The sequence below is a fragment of the Galeopterus variegatus genome, unplaced genomic scaffold, assembly GCF_000696425.1.
Source record: "Galeopterus variegatus unplaced genomic scaffold, G_variegatus-3.0.2 Scaffold134, whole genome shotgun sequence".
In the NCBI taxonomy this organism is placed as follows: Eukaryota; Metazoa; Chordata; class Mammalia; order Dermoptera; family Cynocephalidae; genus Galeopterus; species Galeopterus variegatus.
The window spans coordinates 169163-197009 of record NW_007726245.1 but is presented as its reverse complement, the minus strand read 5'-3'; the positions used below and the strand labels follow the sequence as shown (position 1 = coordinate 197009).

At 51.9% G+C, this 27847-nt stretch overlaps 1 protein-coding gene across 6 annotated transcripts in view; it reads left to right on the top strand.

The window, feature by feature from the left end:
• KSR1 (kinase suppressor of ras 1) overlaps positions 1-27847 on the top strand; it is a 70479-nt gene that overhangs the window by 14714 nt on the left and 27918 nt on the right. For 4 of the 6 annotated variants that reach the window (XR_551716.1, XR_551718.1, XM_008589024.1 and 1 more), the window contains exons 2-8: positions 8954-9101; positions 13156-13615; positions 15668-15672; positions 18174-18234; positions 21895-21978; positions 23437-23498; positions 23581-23708. Coding sequence is in view for 4 of the 6 variants with exons in the window: in XM_008589024.1 (XP_008587246.1) it covers positions 8954-9101; positions 13156-13615; positions 15668-15672; positions 18174-18234; positions 21895-21978; positions 23437-23498; positions 23581-23708 (948 nt within the window). In the remaining 2 variants the exon portion in view is untranslated. The remainder of the gene's footprint in view (positions 1-8953; positions 9102-13155; positions 13616-15667; positions 15673-18173; positions 18235-21894; positions 21979-23436; positions 23499-23580; positions 23709-27847) is intronic. The other 2 variants (XM_008589030.1, XM_008589037.1) reach the window with 1 other exon arrangement.

Here is a 27847-nt window from a genome sequence, read left to right as displayed (position 1 = left end):
GCAGCCTGGCTCATCCCCCACCTGGGCAGACAGACAAACCACCCCAAAGGACAAGCCTCATGTGCTGAACACTGGGACGCATCCCTCTGGTGGAGGGGCTCTGTGATTTGGCTCCTGGCCCCGCAGGTGACCCGCAAGATTCCAAGGCTGGGGTCAGGCCTGGGCCCTGCAGCCTGTTTGCCAGTCTGGGTGCTCTCTGGCGCAGCAGGCCTCACTGGCGGAATTCAGAGCTCTCACTCTGTGGATTTGGAGGCAGAAGTGAGAGAGGGTGGAGAACTGTCTGACAGTTCTCTCTCTCTTTTTTTTTTTTTCCTTTTTGTCTTTTTTACTGACCAGTAACGGGATCGCAACCCTCGGTGTCGCGCCCGTACCAGGGACCGGCAATGGGATCGCAACCCTCGGTGTTGCGCCTGCACCTCGCTCAGCCAGTGAGCGGGAACCGGTCTCCACATGGGATCCGAACCCTCGGCGGGAGCGCCGCCGCACTCCCAAGTGGCGCACTCTCCAGTGTGCCACTGGGCCGGCCCTGACGGTTCTCTTTTTAATGGTATGTCTGGTCAGGGGAGAATTGGAAGGGGCAGATAAGCAATAAAGATGGCTGGAGACAAGGCCACACCCGAGAGTCGCTGTTTATTTCTGTCAGAGCCTTAACCCTCAGGAGAGCTGGGTTTCCCCATGGGGAGATACAACAAGTTTGCAGCGGACAGTCCCAGTTTAGGCCTGTTGTCACAGCTCCCCCTCTCCTTAAAGGAGAAGTGTCCTTGTCAGGATGCTGTGTCATATGCTCACCCTCTATCTGGAGCCCCTTGTCTCCACCCAGCTGTCACCCTGTGCGACCCTCCTCACGCCTGCTGCAGATTGGGGCAGCTGCTGCCCTGGAGCAGGGCAGGGGGTGGGGAAGGTCTTGAGTGCTGGGTACCCAGCTCTGGCCCCTCCACGTGGCTCTGTTTTGGCCAGGGAGGGACTTCCCCATTTGCTGGTTGCCCAGAAGCCTAGTGTCACCTGAGGATTAAGGTAGCTTTTTGGCTGCTAACAAACCCTCCTAGGGTCCCATCCTGACCCTAGTCTTCCCTTTGAATGTTCTTTTAAAATTATTTTTTATTTTAGAGTATTCTAGTTTTGAGTTTTACTATGGGGTCTCGTGGATAATAGTGTTTATTTAAAAAATTTTTTTTTAAATTTCACAATCGGCAAACGTCTTGGGTGTGGGGAAACCCACCCCATGGAAGCCTACCCATCTTTTCTCTCCATTATGGGGGTAGTATGCACTGGGGGCAAGCACCAGCCCCGCAACTGGGATACATGTGTGTGTTTCTCTAATGCTGGACACGTTTGGCCATTTTCAAATGGCAGCCAGGAGGAGTGGTTTTAGAAAAGCGTGTTGATGAAGGGTGACAAAATGCACGCTGCTTAGATGGCATATGTGGGCCTGTCCAGAAGCCGTTCCTCAGCATTCCCTGCTGGGAGGTAGAGAAGACACGTCAGTGCAGGGGAGATGGGAAAGGAGAAGCAGTGAGGCCCAGGGCTGCCAGGCAATGGAGCCCCACATAGTTGGTCTGTGTTTGTTGAGTGTCTGAGTGACCCACTAGATTGGGTTTGGCCAAACTATGGCCCATGGGCTAAGTCTAACCCACTGCTGGTTATTGTAGAGCCTTGCAAACTAAGAATGGTTTTTGCATTTTAAGAATGGCAGGAGGGAAAAAGCAACGAAAGGTAATTTGTGACATGAAAATTCTGTGAAATTCAAGTTTCAGTCCATAGGTTTTATGGAACACAGGCACACCCATTTGTTTACATGTTGTCTACAGCTGTTTTGGTGCTGCAGTGGCAGAGTCAAATAGTCGTGACAGAGATCATATGGCTTACAAAGCTGAAAATATTTACTATCAGGCCCTTTCAGAAAACGTTTGCTGGTTTCTATACTAGGTAGGTCAGGGTTTCTAGAAGGAAGAATGGGGCCTTTCCATGCTGAGAGAGAGGGAGTCGGGAAGCAGCCATGAGGCAGGCTTTCCAGGAGGGGTGGGGCTGGCCCTGTGGGATGGTGGTGGCTGTGGTGACAGCAGGTGCAGCCGGAAGCTGGAGATCTGGTCCCAGGTGGAGTTGGAAAACACCAGCGTCCTCCAAAGGCCAGGAGACTGATGCGGCAGCTCCAAGGGATCCCGGAAGGCAGGCTTAGGGGATTAAAACGGAATGTGGAGGGAGAGCTCCTCAGTGGAGCCTTCTGGAGCTGCTTTTAATCCCACTGTCAGGGCTCACCCTAACTGGGCGAGGGGTAGGGCAGGCTGGGGTTGAGAAAGCCAGATGCGACCTGTGATGCCAGTGGCCTCAGATAAACTCTGCCCTAGGAGAAAGAGCTCACTTCATAGAGCAAGGCAGTGGGTATCAGGGCAGGAAGGGCTGGCTAGCTGGCAGCAGGTAGAGACGGCCATGGCCCAGCCTCATCCATCATGCTGTGTGACCTTCAGCAAGTTACCACCTTCTCTGAGCCTCATCACCCATCTCAGATGTTATGAGGATTGCAAATGCTGACCTGTATAGTTCATCTAACAATGTGCCATAAATGCTCACCACCTGCTCTTTCTTGACCCTCTCCCCATCTCCTCCTCTCCCTTGACCTGAATCCCTCCACTTCCATTTCTGAGCCATCCTTCTGAGTCTTTAAATCCCTGACCTACCGATGCAAAGGCCAGAGACAGCCAATCCCTGAAGATGCCAATTCTGGCTCCACACTCCGAGCCCTTACCTGCCTGTAGGGAAGGAAGGAGGCATCAGTGTATGTGCAAGGACATCTCCTGAGACATCTGTGAGCATGGGCTAGGCTGGGGCTGAGCTGGAGGAATGTGGGCCTCATGAGAGGACAGGCAGGAAGACAAGCCTCAGGGCACAGCCCTACCCTGGCCAGATCTGCCTTCTGACCTGGGTGTTCTCAGACCCTTTCTGCCCTGGCTTACTTTGGCCAGATTTTAGACACTGAAGCCTGTCTGCCCTCATGGCCCCCACCCCCAGAAATTCTGTTTGGGTTGATCTGAGGTGGGGCTCAGGCATTGGGATTCTTTCTTAAAATATCCCAAGAAATGCCAGGGTGCAGTCAGGACTAAGAGCCACTGATCTGATCTGGCCAAAGCCTCTCATTTTATAAATGAGAAAACGGAAGCCCAAAGAGAGGCAGGGACTTGTCCAAGGCCAAGGGAGTTGCAAGGACCAAGTCTGGCTCTTTCCATCAGTTGGGAAGTGGCATAGGAGGGGGGTTTGTTCTCCCTGCTTCCCATGAGTGGGGCAGTGACAAGTTTGGGCCCAGAACTGGTACAGAGGCAGAGCCAGTATCCCCGAGCTTTCTGATGATCTCCATGGAAACCCCTCAGGCTGCCTGACTGACCCCAGACCCTGCTGCCTCAGCCCCTCCTTTACCTCCCAGAATATCTGACTGTTATTACCAAGTCTCACTCCTCCCCTTCCCTTGGCCCCAGCGGTGGGGAGCAGGCAGACACAAACATCTGCCAGGTGCCCCTTTGCCAATTCTCGGCACACAGCTCCCAGCCTGGGCTGCCATAGAAACCCACCGGTCTTGCTCTTCTCTCCTTCCCCAGCCCCCTCTGATGGGGTCTGTATCACCATCCACAGGCTCTAGGAGTCCACATTTGGCCTCTCTGGTGGGATCAGTTCCCTGGCAAATGTCTGTGGCTAAGAATCCTGGCCCTTTAGTTACTCCACAGCCAGGGAAGCTGGGAAATGCCTCTGCCCACCTGCAGCAGGGATCCAGGCTTTACAGATGGACCTTGAGTGCTGGCGGCGCCGACGGAGGCGGCAGCCCTTCCAGTACTGACTTATTGCATGCTCTTGGACCAGACAGCTAAACAGAAACACAAAGCATGGGTTTGCTTCTCGGTCCTCCCTCAACCTAGCTTTTACCCAAATTCTGGCTTGAACAGCAATGTGTTTGCAAATGTGACCCCACACAGGCAGCGACGCCCCTCACATTTCCAGGGTTCATCTGACTGACCCACCCTGTGAATAGCTCTCAGTGTCAGTGGCACAGGTTTCTAAGAATAGACCTCAGGCAGCCCCATGGCTGCTGGTAAGTCCCGGGATACCATTTGATACCCAACTGGCCTGAGTTGCCGACTTACCTAGCGTGGCCTGCAACACCAGCTGCTACCAACTGCTGAGGGGAGGGAGGGGGCAGCCGTGTTTAACGAAACCCATCCCCACCTTCTGCCATGGAGAATGGAGACCAGCAGTCTCCTGTTAATGACATGGCTTAACTGTCACAGGCTGGGAGGGACCTCAGAGCTCAACTGGCCCCGCTCTGTAATTATCAGAAAGAACAACTCAGTGTCACCTACTACAAAACATAAATCGTGGTTTGCAGGAAAGAGGCTCAGGCGGGGAGCCCAGGTTCTCTGGCATGTTCTCAGTTCTCACTGCCCCGCCTGTGTGCTCCCGTGCTAACCCCGAGGCTTGTTGGAGCCAGGGCTTGGCATCTCCAGCGGTGGTCTGGGCATCCATATCTTCCCTTTTTGGTTTAGACAGCTTGGGTGGGCAGTAATTCTCCCTGAAGCAGTATGGACTCCCAGTCTTCATCCCTTCTCCAGAACTCTAGGGTATGGGCAGAGGGAGGGACCCTTTGCCCTTGGCTTTGAGAGAACTTAGCATTTTCTGTATGCCTCCAGGCAGGTAGGATTCCCTCCTGGGGCAGTGGCTCTTAAACCTGAGAGGGTTTCAGAGCGGTGAGTTCACCTTCAGCAGGTGGCAAAACTGATTTCCTAACTTGCTTTTGGTTTAGAGATTATCCAGAAAAGTTATAAGTAAATTACTCTGGTTTGAAATAACTTCCTAACTCAGACTTGGCTGAGCCTGTTGCTGTGGGTGGGCGAGTCACACCGGAGTGCGAGGTTTGGGGGTGCTGCGTTGCTTTGGGGCATTGCGGAGTCATGATACAAGGAGATATCAGGGCCATGCCCAGGGTCAGGCACAGGCACTAGGCCTCCCTGGGAGACTTGTCTAGCTGGAGTCCCAGGAGAGAGAGTTGAGTTGGGTGCGTTTTCTTGGTAAACTAGCTAGCTTCCCTGGTTCATGCCTGCCTGTACTTTCCTCTCCTGATTACATTAATGTTGGGTCCCAAAGCCAGTCATAGGAGTTGGAAGGCTGGGCACTTTGTTGCCAGGGTGGGTGCCTCACTGAGAAGGCCTGTGCTGTGCACACAGGGAACTTGCTGCTGGGCCTACATCTCTCCTACAGAAATAAACCTTTAGAAGTTGCCAATCATATCAACCTTCAGAAGGCGTCAAATTCTTCCTGTATGGTCTCTGTGCTCAGGCCTGAGGACTCTGTGTAACCCATGGACGTGATTTGTTTTGTCTGGCCAGATTTGAATTAATCACCACCATGTAAAAATTAGACATTTAAAAAATAAAAATTCAGATTTCTTTAAAACCGGAGGGTCTTGTGTCCTTCCATAGCCTCCCCTCGTCCCCCCTGCACTGAGTGAGGGCAGAGGGTGGGTTTCTCATTAACATCGCCACTATTACTGTCGGTTTCTTGTCTGGTCAAAGAGGCAAGAAAAGTGTTCTTAGTACTTATATCACCATCAAAACATAGATCAAAGGGGCCACGTCCCCATGGTCTCATTTCTTCCCAAGGCCTGGGCCTGAAGCTTGTGTGTTCGAGACCTTTGTTCTACCAGGTAACCTGTTTGCTGTCTGGTGGGTAGCCCCACTGACCTCAGCTTCTAAATAGACCAGGGTGGTCCCTGCCCCGATTCAATAATCCAGGCCTGCAGGGAGGAGGGATTAGATAGTGGAAGGAACAGTCACTCAGAGATAATGATGATAATCTTCAGTGCTGGATGGTGTGCTTAGCACTCTTAATTTTATTGATAGGAAATGCATAGTTTACACCCCAATTCGCATGTACTGAAAGGTTAAATTTCTTGTCCAAGGAGAGGCAGGGGCAACTTTAATTTAAGGAGGACACTGGATTGACTCTCTTGCCCCAGCACCCCTGCATGCCCTCCTCGCTGGTCTTGCCAACCCCTTCGCGCTGGTTTGAATAGGAGCATAAAGAGGGGACAAGGGAGGGAGAGGAAAGGTGGCCCCTTCTGCTTTATTTGAGTGGAATAGACTGATCCTGATCCCTAAAGCCACAGGGGAGTGAGACAATACCTTTTTTCTTTTTTCCCTTTTTTGTTTTCTAAGGGAATGGATTTGAACATACTCTTTCTCTTTTTAAGGTGTTACTTCACTCTCTTAAAGAACAAAGAACGTTCTATTTTACGGTATAATAGTTTTTCAGAAAGTAGGTAGAAATTAATTACTTCGAAAAAATAATTTCCTACAAAAGGTGGCTGCTACATCCCAAGGCGTTGCCAGGTTAACAAGTGACAGCGTGGAATAATTAAAGAAGCCTTGGAATCCTGCGCTTCTGGGCTTCAATTCTCACCCAGCATTTTAAGCCGTATCGCATGAGGTCGCTGAGCCTCAGTACAATGGACTTCACAGCATCTACTTGCTGAATTGTTTAGACTGGAGCATACAAAGCACTAGGCATATTGTACTGGCAAATAGTTTGTAATAATAAATGTAGTTATTATGTTTGAGAAATTGAAATGGTGTGGGTGGGGAGAAGAATAAAAAGAAAGAAAAAAACCCTTCCTGTTTGCATGATAGTTAGATTGGGGATTGGGTTTCCTAGGCCTGGCTCCCTCCTGACGCCATCAGGCAGGTCTCACATCTTCAGGAAAACTGCTGAGTCATCACAGCCGGGGGTGGGGGTGGGGGGTGTGCATGGAAGGGAGACAACCGAGGACACCCCATCCAGAAAAAGTTGGAGGGTTGCTTTGCATAGTTGTGTTGAGGTGAAGGGGCCCTTTTACTCCTGCGCTGATGGTATTGGGTATTGCCAAGTTGGTTTTCATAGTAAAATGAGGGGCAAAGATGTCAAAACCACATTTTGACTAAGAAGAGCTGCCAAGGGAAAGGGAAGTAAAGGAAGACTTGGTGATGGCACAAAAGCTTCTGCATGGGACCATTATCTCATCAGCCTCCCAGTCTGGCTGTTCTTATCAACAGTTTCCTGTGACGCCTTAGTTTTATCATCTGGAAGGATTTCTGACAGCCAAGGGTTTTGGGCTAACCAGTGGTGAGCTTCTTGGTACTTTTACGTGTCTATTTCTTATTCTCGAGTGAATCATTCTGAGATTCTTGCCCACAGCCCGGGAGATTGAAGAATAAACTGAGAAGATATAAAGGCATCTAGCCGCCCGCACCATGGGAGGGCGGGGGCGGCCAGACCCACACCATCGCCCTCAGGACTCCCAGCCAGTGTCTTCAGCAGGCTCAGCTTCTACACTGTAGTCTAAGATTTACAGTACTGTGAATTGATTGGCAGTGAAATTACTCTTTTAAAACAAAATTCAACACAACTTGCTGACAGTCATTGAAAATCAGCTTAGGATCCTCAAGAACTACGAGCTTTATAGAAATTATTTGGTATGAGATGTCTGGCCTTCCCTGTTATAGAAAATCTGGAAAATATAGAAAGGAATAAAGAAAAAAGTGAAACACTGATCTGGTCTCGTGGCCTCTGAGCTTTTTCTATTCTGACTCATGTCTTATTGCATTGTAATTACTTGTTTTCATGTCACCCCCCACTGTGCTGCAGGCCACCGGGGGCCAGGGGCAGGTCCCACTGTTCTTTGCATCTGCTTGCAGGCATGATATCACAGGGTAGTCAGGTCTTCTTGATGAGAGGAAAGGGCACAAGCTTTAACATCAGGCAGGCCCTGATTCAAATAGTCAGTCTTCATAGTAGTTTTCTTTTGCTGTATAACAAATTTAGAGCTTAAAACATCACCCATTTTTAGCTCACTGTTCTGTAGGTGGAAGGCCAGATGGAGGGACCCAGGCGAGCTCTGCTAGCCTACCTGCTTAGGGTCTCACAGGGCCAGCCCAAGTCAAGGTGCTTGCCAGGCTGGCCTCTGATCTGAAAGCTTTGGGGAATAATCTACTAGTTTCATTCAGGTTGTTGGCAGAATCCAGTTCCTTGTGGCTGTAGGTCTGAAGTCCCTGTTTCCTGCTGGCTGTTAGCTGGGGGACCAGTCTGTCCTCGAGGCCACCTCATTTCTTCTCCTGGGGTCCTCCCCATCTTCAAAGTTCACACAGAGTCCTTTTCATGTGAGTCTCTGACTTCTACACTACACTACGAGAAAATTCTTTGCTTTTAAAGGGCTTGTGTAATTAATTAAGCCTACTTGGACAATTTCCCTTTTGCCGTATAATGTAACATAATCAAGAATAACACCAGGGATCAAAGGTCATGGGGCCACCTAAAATTCCACCTGCCACTCTCTTCCCCTTACTACTTGAGTGACCTGGTACAGGTAACACAACCTCTCTGAACCTCTTTCTTCCCTTCTTTCAAGTGGGCCTAATGAAAGGGTTTGATTGAGCAGTAAATAAGGTGAGATAGTAAGTGCCCCTGCAGTGCTTGGCAAGGGTTGATTTTTTTTTTTTTTTTTAAACCTTCACTTGTTAAGAAAATTTTATTTGAAATCTGTCTTGTCTGATTCAGATACAACAAAATTGTAAAGGATCATCTCTCTCTGAAGTTTTGTCATTCTAAAAAGATGTCACAGTTCGTAATTTTTCTGTGCACAGGAATAAAAAAGAAACAAAGGGCAGATGCCTTCGTCAAAGCCTTTCTGTTTCTCCCTTCCTTCCTCCCAGCCCCCACCTCAAAGCTTTGGTGTCTCCACCTCAGCTGCTGTCTCTGGGGACACGAGCTCTCTGCTTGTGTCCTCAGACAAGTGGTGGCTTCTCGTCAGAGGCTGGCCCAGCCCGCAGCTGGCCCCTGCCACTCAGCGGGGTGGCCGGCCTGGCCAGGCGGAGGCTGCGGAGGGCTGGGGCCTGCCTGATGCTCACCCGGCTCTGCCTGCCCCTCTGTCTGTGCCCCTCAGGAGATCCCGCACGCGCTCACGCTGGATGCCCTGCTGGAGATGAACGAGGCCAAGGTGAAGGAGACGCTGCGGCGCTGTGGCGCCAGTGCTGAGGAGTGTGGCCGCCTACAGTGTGCCCTCACCTGCCTGCGGAAGGTGACAGGCCTGGGTAGGTAGGCCTGCCCCCCTCTCCCTGCACCCAGGCCTCTGTGCCTGCCTTCTCCCCCAGGCCTGGCTGGGTTCACTGGGAGTTGGGGCCTCTGTGGAGGTGGGCGATGAGGGGGAGCAGGCGTGGCCCAGGCTTTCTGGGGCAACTCGGAAAGGCCACGGTGGACATTCAGAAAGTGTGTGAGAGTCCTGATCCAGGAGGGAGGCTCTCCCAAGTTCCTGGGGGTTCCGGATCCTGATTGGTATGGTCAGCCCCAACCTGGGGAAGCTTTAGCTATTGTTGGAAATGCCAGGCCAGTCTGCTGGGCCGGCCCTGAGTGATTTCCCCTCTGTGGAGGGCTCTGTTAACCCTCCACCAGCTTCCTGCATTCCAGTCCCAGTCCCCTCCCCGCCTTCTCCTGGCCCCATCTGCTGGCTGGGCTCTGTGCTCCGAAGGCACACGCTGATGTGGGCTTGGCCCGAGCCAAGCACGATTAGAGAAACTGTATGGCTTTTCAGCTGCGAGTGTGTGCGTGGCTGTCCCAGGCAGAGTGTATAATCCTGGCTTTACGACGAGGTCCTTGGGAATTATTCGCGGGCTTTCTAAGCCCTGTCTTGGAAATAGCTTCAAATGCCTGATTTAATGCTTGCACTACCACACAGATAAGGCATGAAATGAGCCTAATGAATGGAATTAGGCCCACTTTTTAATTATCTGAGCCTCCTGTCTTATCTCCAGCTGCCTGAGGCTTAAGGAAGTCACTGAGGTTTATATTCTGCTTCATTTTTTTTTTTTTCCCAGAGAGGATTGGGCTTAATCTCTTCTCTGGCCCCCTTGTATCAGCTCCTCTGAACACAGAGCACAGTGTAGAGAGTTTCACTCAATTCAGAAAATCTTGACATGTCAGGCCTCCCAGCAGGTGCTGAAAATATACATGACAGAGGCGTGCTCAGCATTCTCTCACATTTTACAGAGGAGGAGACTGAGCCAAAAAGGGTAAGGGGCTTGGTCAAGGACACATAGCAGTCAGTGGCAGAGCCAGGATTTGAGCCTTGGGCTCCAGTGGCGATTGGGTAGTTTCCATGTGGAAGCGTAGAAGGACTTGCCACACAAGCTGGAGTCTCTGGGATAACTCGTCAGCCCTGCCTCCCTTCTTATGCCTGGAGTTTAAGGAGTTGTGGAGGAGCCAGCTGTTGAGTGGTGGTGACCTATTTGTGTCATGAAGGTTTCTGTCTGCCTGTCCCAGATGCCAGGATAGGGAGATAATTTATTAAGCACCTATTGTGTGTCAGGCACAGGACACACACATTGTGTCTACACCCTTTTAGGAGGAAGTGTTAAGCTTACTTTGTAGCTAAAGCATCTGAGCATTGGAGGCATTGGGTGAGGTGACTGGGGTCCCATACCTGGCACAGGGCAGAGCTAGGCACTGAACTCAAGTTTCTTCCTCAGAGGGTACCTTTTCCTCTGTGCTCAGGAGGCCCCTGGGAAAGGGACCTTTTCTGTGTTCCTTCTCTCTCATTCAGTCTCAGCTTGTAGAGCCCCTGAATCCCCAAGAGAGCCCTGGCCACATCCCAGTCCAGAACATAGGCATTTCATCTGCCCGGTGGTGACCGTGCCTCATGAGCACCTGCTGTGACTGGGTGGGTACCAGTGCTCCCCTGTATGCTGGGTCACATAGAGCATCTTCATTGCACCCCCACAGGGCTTGGTGAGAGCAATTTAGTTGCAGTAAAGATGAGCTACAAATGAGACTGCCTGGGCCCTGCACTCTGCTCGGCCACTTAGAGTTTGGGGGACATTGGCCCGTTATTTAACTTCACTGTGCCTCAGTTTCCTCATCTTTAAAATGGAGGTAATAACAGTACCTCTCTCATGGGGTTGCTGTGCAGAGGAAAGGAGTTAAGGTAAGGTGCTCAGACCAGAGCCTGGCACGTATTAGGTGCCCTTTTCAGAATTAGGCCTGTGCAATGATGGAAAGCATTGGCGTCATTTCTCTTGTGGCCTCTGGCCTTGAGAAAGGTGAGTGGAGGATGGTCTCTGTGCTGGTGAGTAGAGGGTGACCGTTCCCGCTGGTACTCACTGTCCATCCATAGCAGACATCACTAATCAACCCACGAGCTCTTCTACTGAGCGACTCCAGTCATTCTCAAGCAGCCGCTGCCAGTTGGCTGGTGTTGGCATGCACATCAAGACCCATTTGCCATCCCTGAGCTGGCCCAAAGTGGCAGTGACTAAATAGGCAATTTGTAGAATTTGGGGCTTATTTCCTTTGGTGGCAAACTTGCTCATAGATTCTATGAAACTCATTATTTCATCTGCTCTACAGGAAACGTGTTCAGTGCCTCTGATAGGCAGTATGTAAGCTCAGGTATGTAAGTCGTGGCTGTAGTTCAGAAGGAGCAAGCAATATGGAAAACAAAAGCTGATAACTCATTCTGTCCAGTTGATTCATGAGTAGAAAGTCACCCTGCAGTGAAGTCAGGGGAAGGGTATTTAAAGAGGGGATGGAATGTACAAAGAAACCTGATGAATTGTGAAGGCTGATCCCCTCTCCAGCATTTCTGGTCCCTGGCTGTGTGGGCTGTGCTTGACCACCTCTGAGGACAGGGAGCTCATAACCTCCCAAAGCAGTTCCACTGTAGGTTATTCAAAATCAATAGCATTGCGGGAGGAGGCACAGTGCTGTGGTTGGGATCGAGACTTTCAATTCCCATCCCACCACTTTCTTAGCTGTTTTGAGCAGTGTATGTGGCCACTCTGAATCTCAGTGCCTCACCTGCGCACTGGGAAAAATAACAGGCATTGCTGGGATAGGAGGATGGCAGGAGACAGGGTCTAATACAGCACATGGTAAAAGGATTTCAGTGGGAAAATTCATTTTGTCTTGAGTAAAAATCTGTCTTCCCGTACTTTCCTCTCATTGAAGGAGGGAGGTATCTTCTCCTTCCCGATGACAGCCTCTCGGGTGTCTGTAGATGGGGTCCCTTCTCCCTGCCCTCAGCCACTTGGTATTTCTCCAGATCTTACAGGGTTAAACCTAAAGTCCTTAGCAAGACATCCAAGGCCCATCCTGAGCTGGCCGCAGCTGGACTGACCCCTCCAACTTCATCTCTTGACTCTCCCTGGCTCATCCTGACCTCTCAGGGCACACGGAACTCTGTAGTTACTGGAAGGTGCCGTGTGCTCTTACCTTTGCATGTGCTGTTCCCTCTGCCGGGTACACCTTCTCCACCTTCTTCCTTAGCAGCTCAGCCCAGGTGCCACTTCCTCTGGGAAGCCTTCCTTGGCCCCCCCCCCCCCAGCCCATGGCTGATTTAGGGTCCTCCTCCACTACAGAGTCCCCATGCATCTCTGAGTCCCAGCACACAGCCTACTGTGTTGTGTATCTGTCACCCTCATTGGACTTCCAGGCACAGGATGTGTTCTTTTTATGCATGTACACTAGCATCCAGCATGTGCCTGAATGAGTGGAAGACTGTGCCACGGAGTTCACACCTGCAGCGCCTCAAGGTCTCAGGGGCCTCAGGCAGAGGTCACGGTAGGGGCAGCTCAAAGGCACTCATAGGCTCCCGTGGCTGTCGATCCTTTTCTACCTGGATCTTTTCCCATAAGCCCCAGGGCAGTGTGCTATTGTAAGGCCAAGGCAGCCCCTTTTCCTGACATTTGAATTTTCTTAAAGTGGAGTTTTCTTTTCCTTCACATACTCCAGCTTCCCTTTTCTGGCTCTTAAAGATCAGCCACCTCTTCCCTCCTGGGTCACCCATTTCTGGGGCAGGTTTCCCGGCCTGCTCCCTCTAGCCCTGCACAAGCCATTCTTTCCCTCCCCGGGCCTCATTTCCTCGCCCTATAAAGCAGAGGTAGTAATATCTGCACTGGTGGCTTCAGGGCCAGCTAGATAACGTGGAAGGCAGTGGGTGTGTGTGAGAGGCCTTTGTAAACTGGGTAAAGGCTGATAGTTGAAGCCTTCCATTAAGGAATGGTGTGACCTTGGACAAGGTGTTTAACCTCTCTGAACTCTTGCCATGTGCCCGTCTAGCTCCAATCACCTGTGACTCTACTTCTTGTCCTGCAGGAGGGGAGCACAAAGAGGACTCGGGCTGGAGTTCATTGGACACTCGGCGGGAAAGTACCTCAGGGCCTTCCATGGACACAGTCTCAGCAGCCAGTCTCCCCTGGACCCCAGGGAGTGCCCAGCTGGGCAGAGTGGGCAACAGTGCCCAGGGCCCACGCTCCGTCTCTGTGTCAGCCCTGCCCGCCTCAGACTCCCCAGCCCCTGGCCTCAGCGAGGGCCTCTCGGACGCCTGTATCCCCCTGCACACCAGCGGCCGGCTGCCCCCCCGGGCCCTGCACAGCTTCATCACCCCTCCTGCCACACCCCAGCTGCGGCGACACGCCAAGCTGAAGCCGCCGAGGACGCCCCCTCCTCCCAGCCGCAAGGTCTTCCAGCTGCTGCCCAGCTTCCCCACACTCACCCGGAGCAAGTCCCATGAGTCTCAGCTGGGGAACCGCATCGACGAGGTCTCCCCGATGAGGTGAGTGCCAACCAATGTAGAAGTGTGGGAAGTAAAAAGCAAAAGTTGCCTCATCTCTCAGTCCAGTCCCCAGACCACCTTAGCAGTTTGGGCTGAGTCCTACTAGATTTCTTCCCGTATGTTGTATACGCACACATGAAATGATGCCACGTTATCAGTCAGGGCAGGCTGGGTTATGCTGCAGTAACAACCTCCAAATCTCTGGGTCTTAAAACAACAAAGATTTCTTTCTTGCTCATGCTACCTGTCCATTTTGGATCAGCCTCCTTCTGGGTCCCAGGCTGGCAGAACAGTCACTGTCTGAAACATTGCTGGGCACTGTGGCAGGGGGACAAGTGAATTCTAGATGCTGTACACTGGCAATTAAGTACTCTTTCTTAGAAGTTCCACTCACCATTTATGGCCCTACCCCAACAAGAGAACCAAGAACTACAGTTCTGTATGTGGCCAGAAGGGGAGAACTGGAATATTTGGCTCAAACCACTAATTACTATCAAATACTGTGCACTCTGTCCTGTATCTTGTTTTTTCAACTTACTTGATATCTCTGAGAATGTCATGTTAGTACATCTTGAAATATTTTACTCTTTTATTTATTTTTCAATTAAAAATTTTTTTTCTATGTATTTTGAGTAGGTGATATAGTCTTGTGGTCCGGAGTACAGCAGCTTTGTGGCTCCTGTCTGTTTGTCTCTGTGGGGGGACACTGTAAACAGTCTACCCCACCATTTCTACTCAGTCACCTGGTTCCCCTTTCAGGAGCCAATTAGATTATCAGTTTTGTGCATATCTATAATTACTCAAACATCCTCATTTTTGTAACTTGTTTATACCATTCCGTTGTACAGTTTATGCAACTCGTCCCTCTCGATGGACATTTAGGTCATTGTCTTTTTTGCTATTACAGAGATTGCCTTTGTCATGTACCCTTGTGGGCAGGACAGAAGGGAAGGAGGGTGTTTTCTCTGGGTGCTTCTTAACTTCTTGTACCCCTGAGGGTTGGAGCACCTGGCTTCTCTCTTTGAGCTCTGGTCTGTCTTGGGCCACTCTTTGGTACAACGGTCTCGTTCCACTTGTCCTGGTGCAGGCTGTCTTGTGTCCTTTATGGGATGGTCCCTGGACAACAGTGATGGTTTTGAGTGTGTCACTCGAGGAGAAATCCAGGTATTACCCACCCTGCTGCTCCCGATCAGCCTCTCCTGCTGGGGTCTGGGGCCCACCCAGAAGGGACTGTGGAGTGGTAGTGACTACCACTGTACATGGGTCAGTCAGAGAGGGCCTCACAGCAGGCTACACCCAGTGCCTCTGTTTCTCATTTTCTCCTGAAAAGAGCATTAGGAGGGCCCTGGCAGAGGACAGAGTCTCAGGCCGATGATACTACTTGGGATTCTGAGTCTAGTGCTTTCAGTGCCTCCAGAACCAGTACTGACATGCAGGCTCAGGCCACCCCACTGCCCTCTGTGAGCCCTGAGGGCAGACCAAGTGTCCTGGCTCTTCCAGCTCCCTGTGTCCCTGGGGACAGCGGCAGCCCCGGGGGAAGCATTGCTCAGGGCATGTCCCAGCTGACCCTCCCTGGGGCCACCTTTCTGCTCTGCACAGCTGTCCTCCCTGCCCTCTTGCCCACCACATCCTCTCTTGCAGGCTGACCTGTTCAGCCTGCACCCTGGGCAGGGTCCCCCCACTTATGGGTCGTGTGACCTAGGGAGACTCTGTGAGCCTCAGTTTCCTCAGCCATGAAGTGGGGTAAACTCTAAGGACCATGCTGGGTGGCTAGTGAGGCTTACATAAGCTAACGTATTAAAGCGCACAGCACAGGGTGTAGTTTTGATGTCCTCTGAGAAGGCCCTAGGAGGGCCCTTCCAGCCCTTCCCATTGAGGAAATGTAGAGAGTGCAGGGGCTCCCAAGGTCACGCAGCCAACCTGGTCCCCAGCCAGGCCTCAAAGTCCCACATCCCAGCCCTTTGCCCACTCTCTCAACATGTGACATAATCCTTCATGTTTTAGGCTCAGCGTGGTGACATAATCCCTCTCTCTCGTTTTTGTCTCCTCCAGGTTTGGTAAGAGTGATTCATTTCTATCTCCTCTGCGGCCCGGGAGTCGTGTCTGTGGTGCTGTCCCCATTGGGGGTGAAAATCTTTGACCCTCTCTTAGCCCGCTCGGCCTTGCCATAGTCCAGCAGCAGAGGTGCTGGTAACCACCTCAAGAAATGGCTCTAAGACAGGTGGCCCTAAAATGACAGGCTGTTCTCTGAGAAGCAGAGACCTTGAGAGGGTCACGGTCCATGACAGGCCCATGACAAGCCCTTTCTCCACTTTGCCATCCCCACAGCAACCTCTCTGGCAGGGACACCTGCCCGCAGGGCTACCACAGTAAAGCAACGCTCCCAGGAGGGAGTCACTATCTGTGTGGCTCAGGTGGACTTTAACCATTCTCAGGACCTCAGCTGATGTCTCAGGACCCCTCTCCTCAGGAGAGGGACATTCCTGGAGGCAGAATGCAGCTCACCTCTGAATGAGGTCCTGAACGACCAGAGGGTGCAACTGTCCCTTTGGGGAGGCAGAAAGCCCAGGCAACTCTGGACCCTCTTTTCCATCCCCCACCCCAGTTGAGAGCAGGTTCTTGTGCGTGGCTGTGCTGTGGGGCCCCTCCCTCATGCATTGAGACAGAGGGAGACAGCCGTGCCTCTGGAGTCTGCTCCTGCTTGTCCGAATGGACATACAGACACGTGTGTTTCTGCCTGAGCCAAATAGCAGTTTGTTTTCATCCTGAGCCAGCTAAGGAGGGAGCCATAGTGGTGGGCGCGGTCTTGGGGATCAGGAGGGCTAGAGCGGGCAGTGACTGTGCCAAAGTGGAGCTGGCTGCTGGAACCCAGGGAGGCATGGGGTGAGGGGCAGAGAAGCTCTCCCTGGACATAGGCAGAACCTCCCAGGGCCCTTCACAGAGCCCTGGAGGAAAATCTAGTACTTCCATGTCTAGGACAGCGCTGGCCCTGCCATCTTCCAGTTGCCATAATAATGCGGGGGTCTAGTAGCAACACTGTTAGGCCTTCAGGACCAGGATTTCTGTCTAGATCACGGAGAGTTGCTGCCTGGCACACATTCCATTTCGCATCTTCCATCACAGGCTGCATTCAGAGCTAGACAGCTGATGTCTCCTTTTCCCATGGTCTGTTTCTCTCAGGCTGGCAGCTAACCCTTCAGACCATGTGTTTGATGGCCTTTGCTGCTGACCCAGGTGGGGTGGGCCTCAGGAGGGACCTGCTACAGGTCAACCCCATGGCAGATGTGCTAGAGAAAGCTGCAGGGGGGACAATTGAAGATTCCTCAGTCATCAGGAGGTGGCAGAGGGCCTTTTTGTCCTGATCAAATTCCCCGTAGTGTGGGAGAAGTCAGTACCTCCCACGTGCCCTTCTCCTGGAGTCGGGTATGTGGTACTTGACTTTAAGTGAGCCAGCACTTAATGAGCACCAGCTGTGTGTACGGCCAGCACTCAGGGCTGAGGGGGGCAGTGGCCACCCTCAGAAGGCCTGCTGACTTAGAGGACATGAGATGGCCACAGATCTCTTGAGTACTGTGTTCCTGACCTCTCTGGGTCACAGGTCTCTGATAATTGGATAAAAGTCTAGACTCTCTAGGGAAAAGCCTACAGCATTCTGCTGACCAGTCCAGAGGGTTCCAGACTCCTAAGGCCCTCATGGGCTTTGGGAGGAGATAGTGCTATATACGGGGGTGTGATTTGGACCTGCAGGCTGCCAGCGGGTGGAGAGATTGCTTCTAGCTGCTCTTCCATAGTCCAAGCCTGTAATGCCATAGACACTGGGTGTGCCTGTCCTTACAGGGAAGCCCAGATGGGCAAGCAGGAGGGGCATCACAAAGTTTATGGCCCATTTCTCAGCAGAGGAGGGTGCCTGCGACATCCCCAAAGGCTGAGGCTGTGGTGTCTGAGCAGGGCTGGCCTGTGTGAGAATGTGGTCAAGCTTCACCTTGTCCTCTCTCTGCCTGCCAAGATCTGGCAGTGGTGGCTCTCAGATGAGTATTCTCAAGGTACTGCTGGCTGGAAAGGTACCAGCTGAGCTACGTGGCCGACTAGCCTCATAGCCTTCAGAAGGTCTAACAGCTTCCATGCACTTAGCAAGAAGCAGCCAGAGTTATGGCCTTGCAAACTGGTGGCCTGCAGGTGCTTCCGTGAAAGGGAGCGAGAGACCGGGGTGTGCGGAAACTTCTCCGCTCAGCTTTCAGCTTTGCCTCTGCCTTTCAAGCCTGTCTTCCACCTAAGCTAGAAGCTGAACAGGGGCGACAGACGGAGCCATCTGCAGAGTCTGGGTGGTAACACGTGCTAGAGAAGCAAGCCAAGCAAGAGGGTAACACTGCCACTCCCCCAGGCCAGCTTGGCCTGTCCCTGTTTTGATAGACATAGGTTCAGGGAAGTGTTTCTCTGTTATGTAATAAACCATTGAGCCCCCATCTAGCCTGTGATCTCTGAAAATAGGAAGTCACAGGCACAAGTTGTTCCAGGAAGGGCTTCCTCAGCCTGCCTAACCTGGTCTCTTTCCTTGCAGATCTCCTGCATGGATCCCCACAGATGGTACGAAGGGACATTGGGCTCTCAGTGACACACAGGTAGGCTCGGCTGGCTCAGGCAGGGGTACAGGGCTAGGCCGGGCCCCACATAGTGCCTTGGGCCCCGTCAAGGTGGGGAACTTGTCCTGGCCACTGTTTTCCAGGGCTCTTGCCTCTGGTCTGCCTGTCCATCTGTGTGATGTCGCCCCACACCTGCTGAGCCTTGTCGCCAGCGGCCATGTGCACTTTCCAGTCCCTCACCTGCTCCTCCTTGGGTCTCTTCCTCACTCTGCTGAGGGAAAACTCTTCCTCTCTTCCCAGGACAGGTCCCAGGAGAAATAGTGTCACAGTCATGGTGGAGGAGGAGCTAAGAGCTTCTTCTACATCCAGTGTGATGTCGTGCAGGTCCTAAAACCAGACACACATCGGTGACCCCTGTGGAGCTTGTTGAAAATCCAGAATCCCAGGCCCCATCGCTAAGGTTCTTGGCCTGGCAATCTGGATTTTTCACAAGTTCCACAAGGGACTCTGACACTCATATGTGTTGGGAGGGCTGACGTGGGCCCTTGGCGTGGCCGTCTAGAGGGTGTGGTTGGCACTTGTGTGGTTGGTGTGTGCCGGCAACAGTGGGTCTGGGTGGTGTCTTGTAACCCTCCACCGCTGGCAGGATGGTGCCTTGGGGTGCCTGTGCTCTGACCATCCCTGGTAAAGGCTATTGTCAGTGCAGCTGGGAACACTTGTATGTGGTGCTGCAACTTGCCAGGGCCTTTCTTTTCCCCTGGGGAGTGTGAGCTGCTCTCCAGCCTGTGCGGGAGGCTGGTCTGGAATTCTTACCCAAGGGAGACACCCGGGCTCCCAATGGTTGAGTCACTTTTCTGAGGTCACACTGCCAGTAAGAGTGCTTGAGCCTGGGGGTACCCAGGGACCTGCTCTTCTGTTTGGAGCTTTGTCAGGGCTGGGATGCCCGTACCCCAGAGCCTTGGGGAAGGGGGTCCCAGGTACCAACAGACAACTAAGATGGGGCCCTTGGAGCAAAGGTCAGATTGTGTCCCTTGGCCACACCTGAGGTGTCGAGTGTGATCTCTCAAGGGCTGTGGGATAGCTGCTGAGAGCAGGACCTTTGAAGGGGTCCCGCATGAGCTGCATGCCTATAGTTAATAACCTCTCCAAGCCTGCTTCCCCCTCCGCAAATGGGATGGTGATATCTTCTTCCCAGTCTTGCTATGAGGATCTAATGGGGTGACGTGTGTGTGAGCATTACGTGTCCAGAGTGGGCAGTGCTCCGTATTTGACCTTGAGCTCCAGCTCCAAGAGAAGATGGCATTGTTTGAGGGGCACCAGGACTAGCAGGTTCCCTGTTTTATTTTTGTCTTCACTGCACACCTGGTCATACAGAGGATTTGGGGCTAAGCTCACTTGCCCTTTGGTGTTTGCCAGGCTGCTGCTTCCGTCCTCCTGTGGCTGCTAGTTCCCCGGCGGTTCTCCCAGTGGGGCAGCAGCCCTGCTCTGGCCTCACCAGGCTGCCTCACCCCACCCCTCCCTGGGCCCTGGGCTTGGGGAGATGAGGTCGTGGTCACACCTTCTTGATTTTTTAAACCCATGGTTCAGGCCCCTCTCAATAAGAAGGTCTAAAGGGTTTTGGTCTAATCATTGGCGGGAAAAAAAAGAAAGTGTCCCATGACCCTTCCCTGGTCCAGGAAGGCTTTTCCTCACCTCCCTAGAGCCTGCCCCTCTTCAGTCCCAGAGCCGGTGGTCATTGAGACCCACTGTTAGGATCTCCTAGTGGAGGAGGTCATCTGAGACACCACTGCATTGTTCCCCTTACCCCTAGTGTTGACATGAGAGGAAATTAAAACCCAAAGAGAGAGAGAGAGAGTACACACTTACACACACCTGGGTCCTGGGGAGGCTGGATCAGGACCCCTTAGAAGGCACTCCAGGCTAGTGGGTGACCTTTGCCAGAAGAAGCTCCATCTTTGCCAGGCAGAGACAGTAACATTTATGGACCTCCTCCGTGTTCCAGGCACTGCACATTTACACAGCATATCTGTGATCCTTCCTGCATCCCTGTGAGGCTGTGAATGTTGGCCCTATCTGCAGAGGCTCTGTGGCATCCTACGGGTGGTAGTAGGCAGGATTCAAACTCAGCTCAGCCTGACCCCAGAGCCCATGCTCTTTCCCTTGTGCTCAGGGCCTTCTCTGGTCTCTGCTGCCCCGGTTATCTCTCCTATGGAGATGCTGTGTGACCCTGAGTTCAGAGACCTGGGATCCAGCCCCCACCACACAACATCCTAGCTGTGTGACCCTGAGAATGTCTCCTAACCTTTCTGCGATGGTCTCCTTGCCATGTACTAAGAATCCTGGACCTGCCTTACTCCCAGGGGGTGGTTGTGAGAACCGAATGAGCTAATGCTTGTGGATGAATTACAAACTACTGTGCAAATACTATTGACATTCATTCTGTTGTTACTGTGATATACTATGCTTTAAATAGTCTGTTCTTCCAAAAATATGAGTTCTTTCTGCTCTTAGTCCTCCCCTCCCTGTGGGCTGGCATTGGGCTTTTTATCTGGAAGACACCACCCATTCCACCCACACCTTACCCCATCCTTCCTTCTGCTCTATCTTTTGTACTTTTTATTTTTTTTAATTTTGGATTTTAAATACATTCATGTGTTCAAAATTCAAGAGGTATGAAAGGTATATATAGAGAAAAGTTCCCTCTCGCTCCTGTCCCCAGCTCCCCAGTTCCTCCTGTAGACAGGTCTTAGCAGTTTCTTATGTGTCCTTCTGGAGATATTTTATACAACAAATACAAATATATATATTCTTCTGCCTCCTGGGTTTTTTTCATACAAATTCTGCATGTTATTATACGCATTGTTCTATACTTCTTTTTTTCTTTTTTGAAACACAGGGGTTTAGATCCCTGTACCAGCCAGCTGCCAAAGTAAATAAATAAATAAAATTGAGGCATAATTTATATAGAACAAAGTGCAGAAATGCACACACGCGCGCGCGCACACACACCATGTAACCATCCAGAGGAAGATACAGAACATTGCAGCACCCCACAAAGTTATCTTTGGCTCTTCCCAGTTGATAGCAGTTACCATTCACTTCTGTCACCATAGATTAGTTTTTCCTGTACTTGAACTTGATATACAAGGAATTGTATCATATTGTACCTTTTTTCACTAGACTGTGGTTTCGAGATCATTCCATATTTGCACAAAGGGAGCTTCCTTATTTTATTTTCTGGCCGCACAGTGTATGGATGGACTGTACTTTAGTTAATCACCTTTCGATGGACATGTGGGTGTTTCTGGTCTTGTGCTGCACAGACATGCTGCAGATGTACCTTGTCCATACGTCATTTGACACCTGTGGGAGTATCTGTTGGATAAATTCCTAAGACTGAAATTACTGGGTCAAAGGATATACACGCTTATAATTTTGGCTGCTATTACCAAAATTGGATCAGTGACCACACCAACTTTAAGATACTGACAGTGATGACTTTGTGGCTGGGATGTCTGAATGCCTCGGAGGAAGCAGTGGTCCCTGGGTATCCCTGCCCCCCTCCCGCCCCCCTGGGGAGGGTGCCTGGGGCTCTGGGATGGAGCTGAGTCTCCTAGATCCCTGGGGCTTTGGGAACACTTTTGTGGCCAGGTCCTGGTCTCGGGGCCCGTGTGAACATGTACATGTCCACCCCTGCAGGTTCTCCACCAAGTCCTGGCTGTCACAGGTCTGCCAAGTGTGCCAGAAGAGCATGATGTTCGGAGTGAAGTGCAAACATTGCAGGTGATGGGCTGAGGGTGGGGAGCAGACACTTTCAGTGTTGTGACAGTCCTGTTACTTTATTCTTGGCCTTAGGGCAAGTCAGAGCTCAAAAGAGCTCCCCTAAACCTACTCTTCATAATCCCATTCAACATACCATGGAGAATGATCAGGCCTCTCTAGAGAGAGGAAGCAAGTCACTCCCGGAAGAAGGGAATATTTGAGGTGGGCTTTGAAGCATGAATAGAGGCCTGCCAGGCAGACTAAGGAGGAAAATGAATTCCAGGCCAAGGGAGCGTCTTGTACAAAGGTGTTGAGGACTGTTCTGGGAACTGTAAGGAGTTCTGAAGTTTAGCCTTACATTTTAGCACTCACGGAGTGGGAAACAGGGACAGGCAGTGGTAAAAACAGCTGGCATACAGAACGGGAGAATGCAGGTACTACACAGATCCAACTTTATTTTCTCATCCCGTCGTGGTTTCTGGTGTGAGAGAAGGGCAAGGATGGGGAGCAGTGTGGGGTGAGCAGTCTGTCCTCTGCTTTCTGCCTGTCCCCCCACTTTATGGAGGGTGGTGGCCCACTTTGCCCTTGTGTTGCTATGTGACCTGGAGCAAGGTACTTGCCCTTTCTGGGCCTCATTTTTGTCCTTTCTACATCTGGGAAGATGATTCATTGGGATTGTTCCAAGAATCTGAGCTACTGTGTGTTAATGCATCTGGGCTCCAGTTAGCCTACAGGTGGTGGGTCTTGTGCATGTAAACTGGATCAGTTGTGTTTCCTATGACTCTCCTGACCTCCAAGGAGATGCTGGAGCTTTCTCTGTGTCCCGTGGCTCCTGGCTGTTTGGTTTTAAGTTTGGGACCTCCAAGCTTTCATTTAAGCAATGCCTTTCATGTGTAGAGCACAGGGTGGCCTCTGAGCCCCGTGCTATCCCACGACAGTGGTGTGAGGTTGGTGGGGCACCAAATGTCAGCCCATTTTATCAACAAGGACACCGAGACCTAGTGCAGCAGGCAGGACTAAAACAAGAACCCACTCTTTCCAGTCCTGGCCCAGGGCTGACCCTCAGCTCGCATGGCCTGTGCTTGGTAGCAGGAGGGGCTGCACTTTGGATCCCTGGGATCCTTTGATAATGCAAACATTCTCCTTCTAATTCTTCTTTTTTGTGAGCTCAGATTTGTCTCGAGCTTCCTGAATGAGGGAGGAGGGTCTCCTTTTCTTTAGAAAAGTAGATGTGTGACCTGCGACAAGTTAAAGTGGGTGTAGGAAGACCTGCTTAGCAGAACGTGGTAAACGCTCTGCATGTAGCTACTAGCTGCTGTTACTGTTAACGTCAGGATGTTCCACACTTTCGAGCTAGCGTTTGTTGAGAAGTTTGTGGAAACTGAGGCAGTCACAGGTGAATGCTGCGCAGAGCTGCCCAGAAGATGCGTCCGAGCCCCTGCGCGGCCCTCCGCACGGTAACCTTGCCTTCTTTTCCAGGTTGAAGTGTCACAACAAGTGTACGAAAGAAGCCCCTGCCTGTAGAATATCCTTCCTTCCACGTGAGTTGTCTGCCCTTCCTCTCCTCTGCCTTCTGGTATTGGGGTGTATCTTTCCTTAGCCTGATCTGTTTCCTGCTGATAGGTTTCCCCACTTTTCAAACAGTAACTAGGCTGCGGAGGACGGAATCAGTCCCCTCGGACATCAACAACCCAGTGGACAGAGCAGCTGAACCCCATTTCGGAACTCTCCCCAAAGCACTGACAAAGAAGGTATGCTGGGCAACGGCCCTGTGGTCTGCGCTTCACCCCGACCCCTGGAATTCCTCTCTATAAAGCACCCCTAATGGGGGGGTGTGGTGGGGGAAGTATGGCGTGACCCCACAGTCTGGGATTCGTGGCCAGAGGATGGCCCTTGGGGGGTTGTATCTTTAGCCATTTAGTCGGCTTCACATTTATATCCAAATTGTAGTGATGTAGCCCTGATTCCCACTCCCTTCATCTTGGAGCTAACATTTCCTGAGCATCTACTATATGCCAGGAACTTTTTCCACTGGTATTTTATTTGACCCTCACAATAGTTCTTGATGGACACATACTGCTATTGTCTCCATTTTACAGGGGATGGAACTGAGCATGGGGTCCCCCAAAAGCAAGAGGCAGACCCAGAGTGGCAGCTTCGGTGGCTGTCCAGTTCCAAAACCTGGGCCTTAGTCACAGGGTGGCAGATATGCCTGCAGTCATTCATTAAAGCAATTGCTATGGCCTCCACTGAGAAAGGGCATGCTGCCCCCGGCCAGAGATGCTCCCAGAAGTAATATACAAAGGTGCATTTCTTGATATTGCCTGGGGATGGGCTTCTCTGCTGATGCAGGCAGGTGTCCTCTGCAGCTTGACAGTTCTTGACATGCTAGACAGACCTGCCGTGGGCCCCCATGCACATGTGCTTGGTGTCTGTGAGTCACCAGTGCTGATGGCTTCTGACAGCAGTCCCCTTCCTGGTGACCATGCAGCTGGTGGTTTTCCTGCAGTCCACTGTGGGTGTGGCTGTGCATTTTTGTTTTTTGGAGGCTGGCCAGTATGGGGATCTGAACCCATGAACTTAGTGTTATAAGGCTGTACCCTAACCAACTGAACTAACCAGCTATCCCTTGGCTGTGCATTTTTAAGTGTGTTGTGTCCCAGCCCCAGACCAGGGCCCTAGCAAGTGCCTCCCTGGGGAGTGAGCATGTGCTGGGCTGCTCCACAACTGTAGCTGGCCGTCGTCAGTAGCTCAGGCCAGCCTTGGTGGAGGTGTGGGCTGAGAGAAGAGAGAGAAAGGTGGGCCATGTGGCTGGCTGATGCTGGGACCCTGCAGGTGCAGCTTCAGGGGCTGCTCTGGGAGGGTCCAGGGCCCCCTCTTATTGTCCAACAAGAAGGGCAACTGCTCCAGACCTGACTGTCTAGTACAGGGCCACCCTGTCTTCACTCCTGCCTCTCTGCCTGTCTCATGTTGTCCCTGTGTGGTGGCTTCCCACCAGGAAGGGTAAGGCAGAGTGGAAAGATGCTAGGGTCCTGTCTTAGCCCATTCAGGCTGCTATAACAAACTCTCGTGACTGGGTAGCTTATAAACAGCAGAAATTTATTTCTCATGGTTTTGGAGGCTGGGAAGGCTAAGATCAAGATCACCGGCAGATTCAGTGTCTGGTGAGGGCCACTTCCTCATACAGGGTGCCTTCTTGCTGCATCCTCACATGGAGGAAGGGTCCGACAACCTCCCTCAGGCCCTTTCACCAGGGCACTAGTCCCATCCGTGAGGGCTCCAGGCCCTTTCACCAGGGCACTAGTCCCATCCGTGAGGGCTCCAGGCCCTTTCACCAGGGCACTAGTCCCATCCGTGAGGGCTCCAGGCCCTTTCACCAGGGCACTAGTCCCATTCGTGAGGGCTCCACCCTCACGGCCTAATCACCTTCAAAGGCCCCACCTCTTGACACCATCACCTTGGGGTTAGAATTTCAGCATATGAATTTGGGGGACACAAACATTCAGAACACAGCAGATTCACAGCCCTGGGTTTGAGCCCCGACCATTCCTCTTTCTTGCCTCTGTGACCTGGAATGAGCTAGGTGACCTCCTTAGTTTCCCGTTCTGTAAAGTGGGATAATGATGCTTTTATTCCTAGGGCATTGGAAGGCTAATAAGAGAATGTCAGGAATGTACTTGTAGGGCGTGGTACTGTCCCACAGCTAGTATTTGTTTTCCAGCCTGTCACAGGAGCAATTCCTCAGTAGGACGCCAGCGCCTGCCCCCTCTCCCCATTGCCAGTGGCATTTTTCCTGCCCTTGCCCTCTCCTGTCCAGCCACACAGGCTCCCCATCCTTCACAGTCCTTGCACACCCCTTGCTCATCTCACATCCAGTGGTCCCCAGCACGTTGGCTCCAGCGTCTCCACCCACCTGGACTGCCCCCCACCCCCCAGCCATCCTTTCAGTTCTTCAAGACCCTCTAGGTGTCCCTCCTGCTCCAGGAGCCCCTCCTGCATGTACCTGCTCAGCCCTTTGCCGCTGAGCAGCCGCGGTCTAGTGGTGCTGACCGTCTCTCTCTTCTCACTGAGGGTAGCGACCCGGGATCGTCCTTCCAGTTTCCCGTTTATGGTCATTATTATAATACACACTAACAGTTACTGAGGTCTCACTAGGTGCCCAGGCATTGTGCTAAGGGAGATGTGTATGTCCCAGTCCTCTCACAAAGGCCAGCCAGTCCCTCTGACCTCTGACCTCTTATCCAGCTACCTCCCCCCGACCCCCCACCACCCCAATGTCCCAGATGCTCTGTGAGGGTCAGGCAATGTTGTCTTGCCCCTTCTATGTCTCTCATGCCTGCTTTGGTGCCTGGCACACAGTAGGCAGTGAGGAAATGTTTGTATTGATTGTTAAATGAATGAACAGCCCTATGATGCAGCAATTGTTACTCCTTTTTATAGACGGCACCCTGCAGCTCAGAAAGGTTGGGTCATTTGTCCAAGATCACATAGGTACTGAGTGGAGGAGCTGGGATTCCACCTGCCCTCAGACCCACTCTCCTACTGCCCTGCTACAGGCCTGGCCCTGCCGACAGGGACAGCGTCCTTGGCCAGTGAGGCCCCCTGCATCAACTTTGGTGGGTTCCAGAGTTCACTGTGCACCCAGAGCTTTCAGGACCTGCAGTAGAGAAACCTGTTGAACCTGTTGTTTAACCCAACTTGGCCCCAACTTTTTTACCAAGGAATTCTTCTCCCACACCCCGAGGAATTGGTGTTTGGGTCTAGGAAAGACTGATCAGATCCAGCATCCCACGTAACACAGCATCCCCTTGTAGCCCTCTCTCTGGGGGTCCTTTGGCCTTTCTAGAGCCCAAACCATTGGGTGGTCCTAGCCAGCAGTCTGCAAAAGAGTGGAGCAAGCATTTGTTAGTCACCTACTGTGTCTCACACACTCTCACCTTGTTATGCAGCTGATTCACACAGTAACCCTCTGGCATAGGTGTTGTTGATGTTTTCACTTTGTGGTTGAGGAAATGGAAGCTCAGAGAGGGGAAGGAAGTTGCCCAGAGTCACACAGCTAAGAGGCAGTAGAGTCTATGTCTGTCTCCAAACCCAGTGCTATTTCTGCCAAGCCACAGGGAAAAACGAGCTTGGACTTCCCTTCCTGCCCTACTCCCAACTTATTCCCTTCAACCCCCATTTTCCCATTTCTCATGCAGCACCCCTCCCCGTCCCCAGGGCACTCTCATGCCTTCTCTCCTGGGCTCTTGCTCTCAGCGGTGAGATGTTGGGGCTGTCCTCAGGGGTCTCCTCTGTGCTGGGGTTGGGGGAGCCATGGTCTGAAGGAAGCCTGGAGCTAGGATCTGATCAGGCCACCACCTGTGATCATGGGCAGAGCCTTTGCCTCCATGGGCCCTGATCCCCTGAGCTCTGAAGTGGGGCTGTGATGGTGCGTGGTGTTGGTAGAGTGGATGCTAGAATCGGTGCTACCCAAACTTCATTGAGTTGCAAACCATCTTTGTGGTTTCTGTCTTAACCAGGTACCACCTGGACTAATATTTACTTATAAGCATTCATTTTTATGTAATCTTCAGTGTCGTAATTGGAAAACCACCAGCACTTCCCATAGCTAGAAAGTTATCATTAAAGGGGCCGGCCCGGTGGCGCACTGGATAGTGCGCTGCTTGGGAAGCGCGGCGGCGCTCCCGTCCGAGGGTTCGGTTCCCACATACAGACCGGCTCCCGCTCACTGGCTGAGCGAGGCGCGGGAGCAACGCCGAGGCTTGCGATCCCGTTGCCGGTCCCCGGTCCGGTACGGGGGCAACACTGAGGGTTGCGATCCGTTGCCGGACACGGAAAAAAGACAAAAGACAAAAAAAAAAAAAAAAAAAAAAAAAAAAAAAAAAAAAAA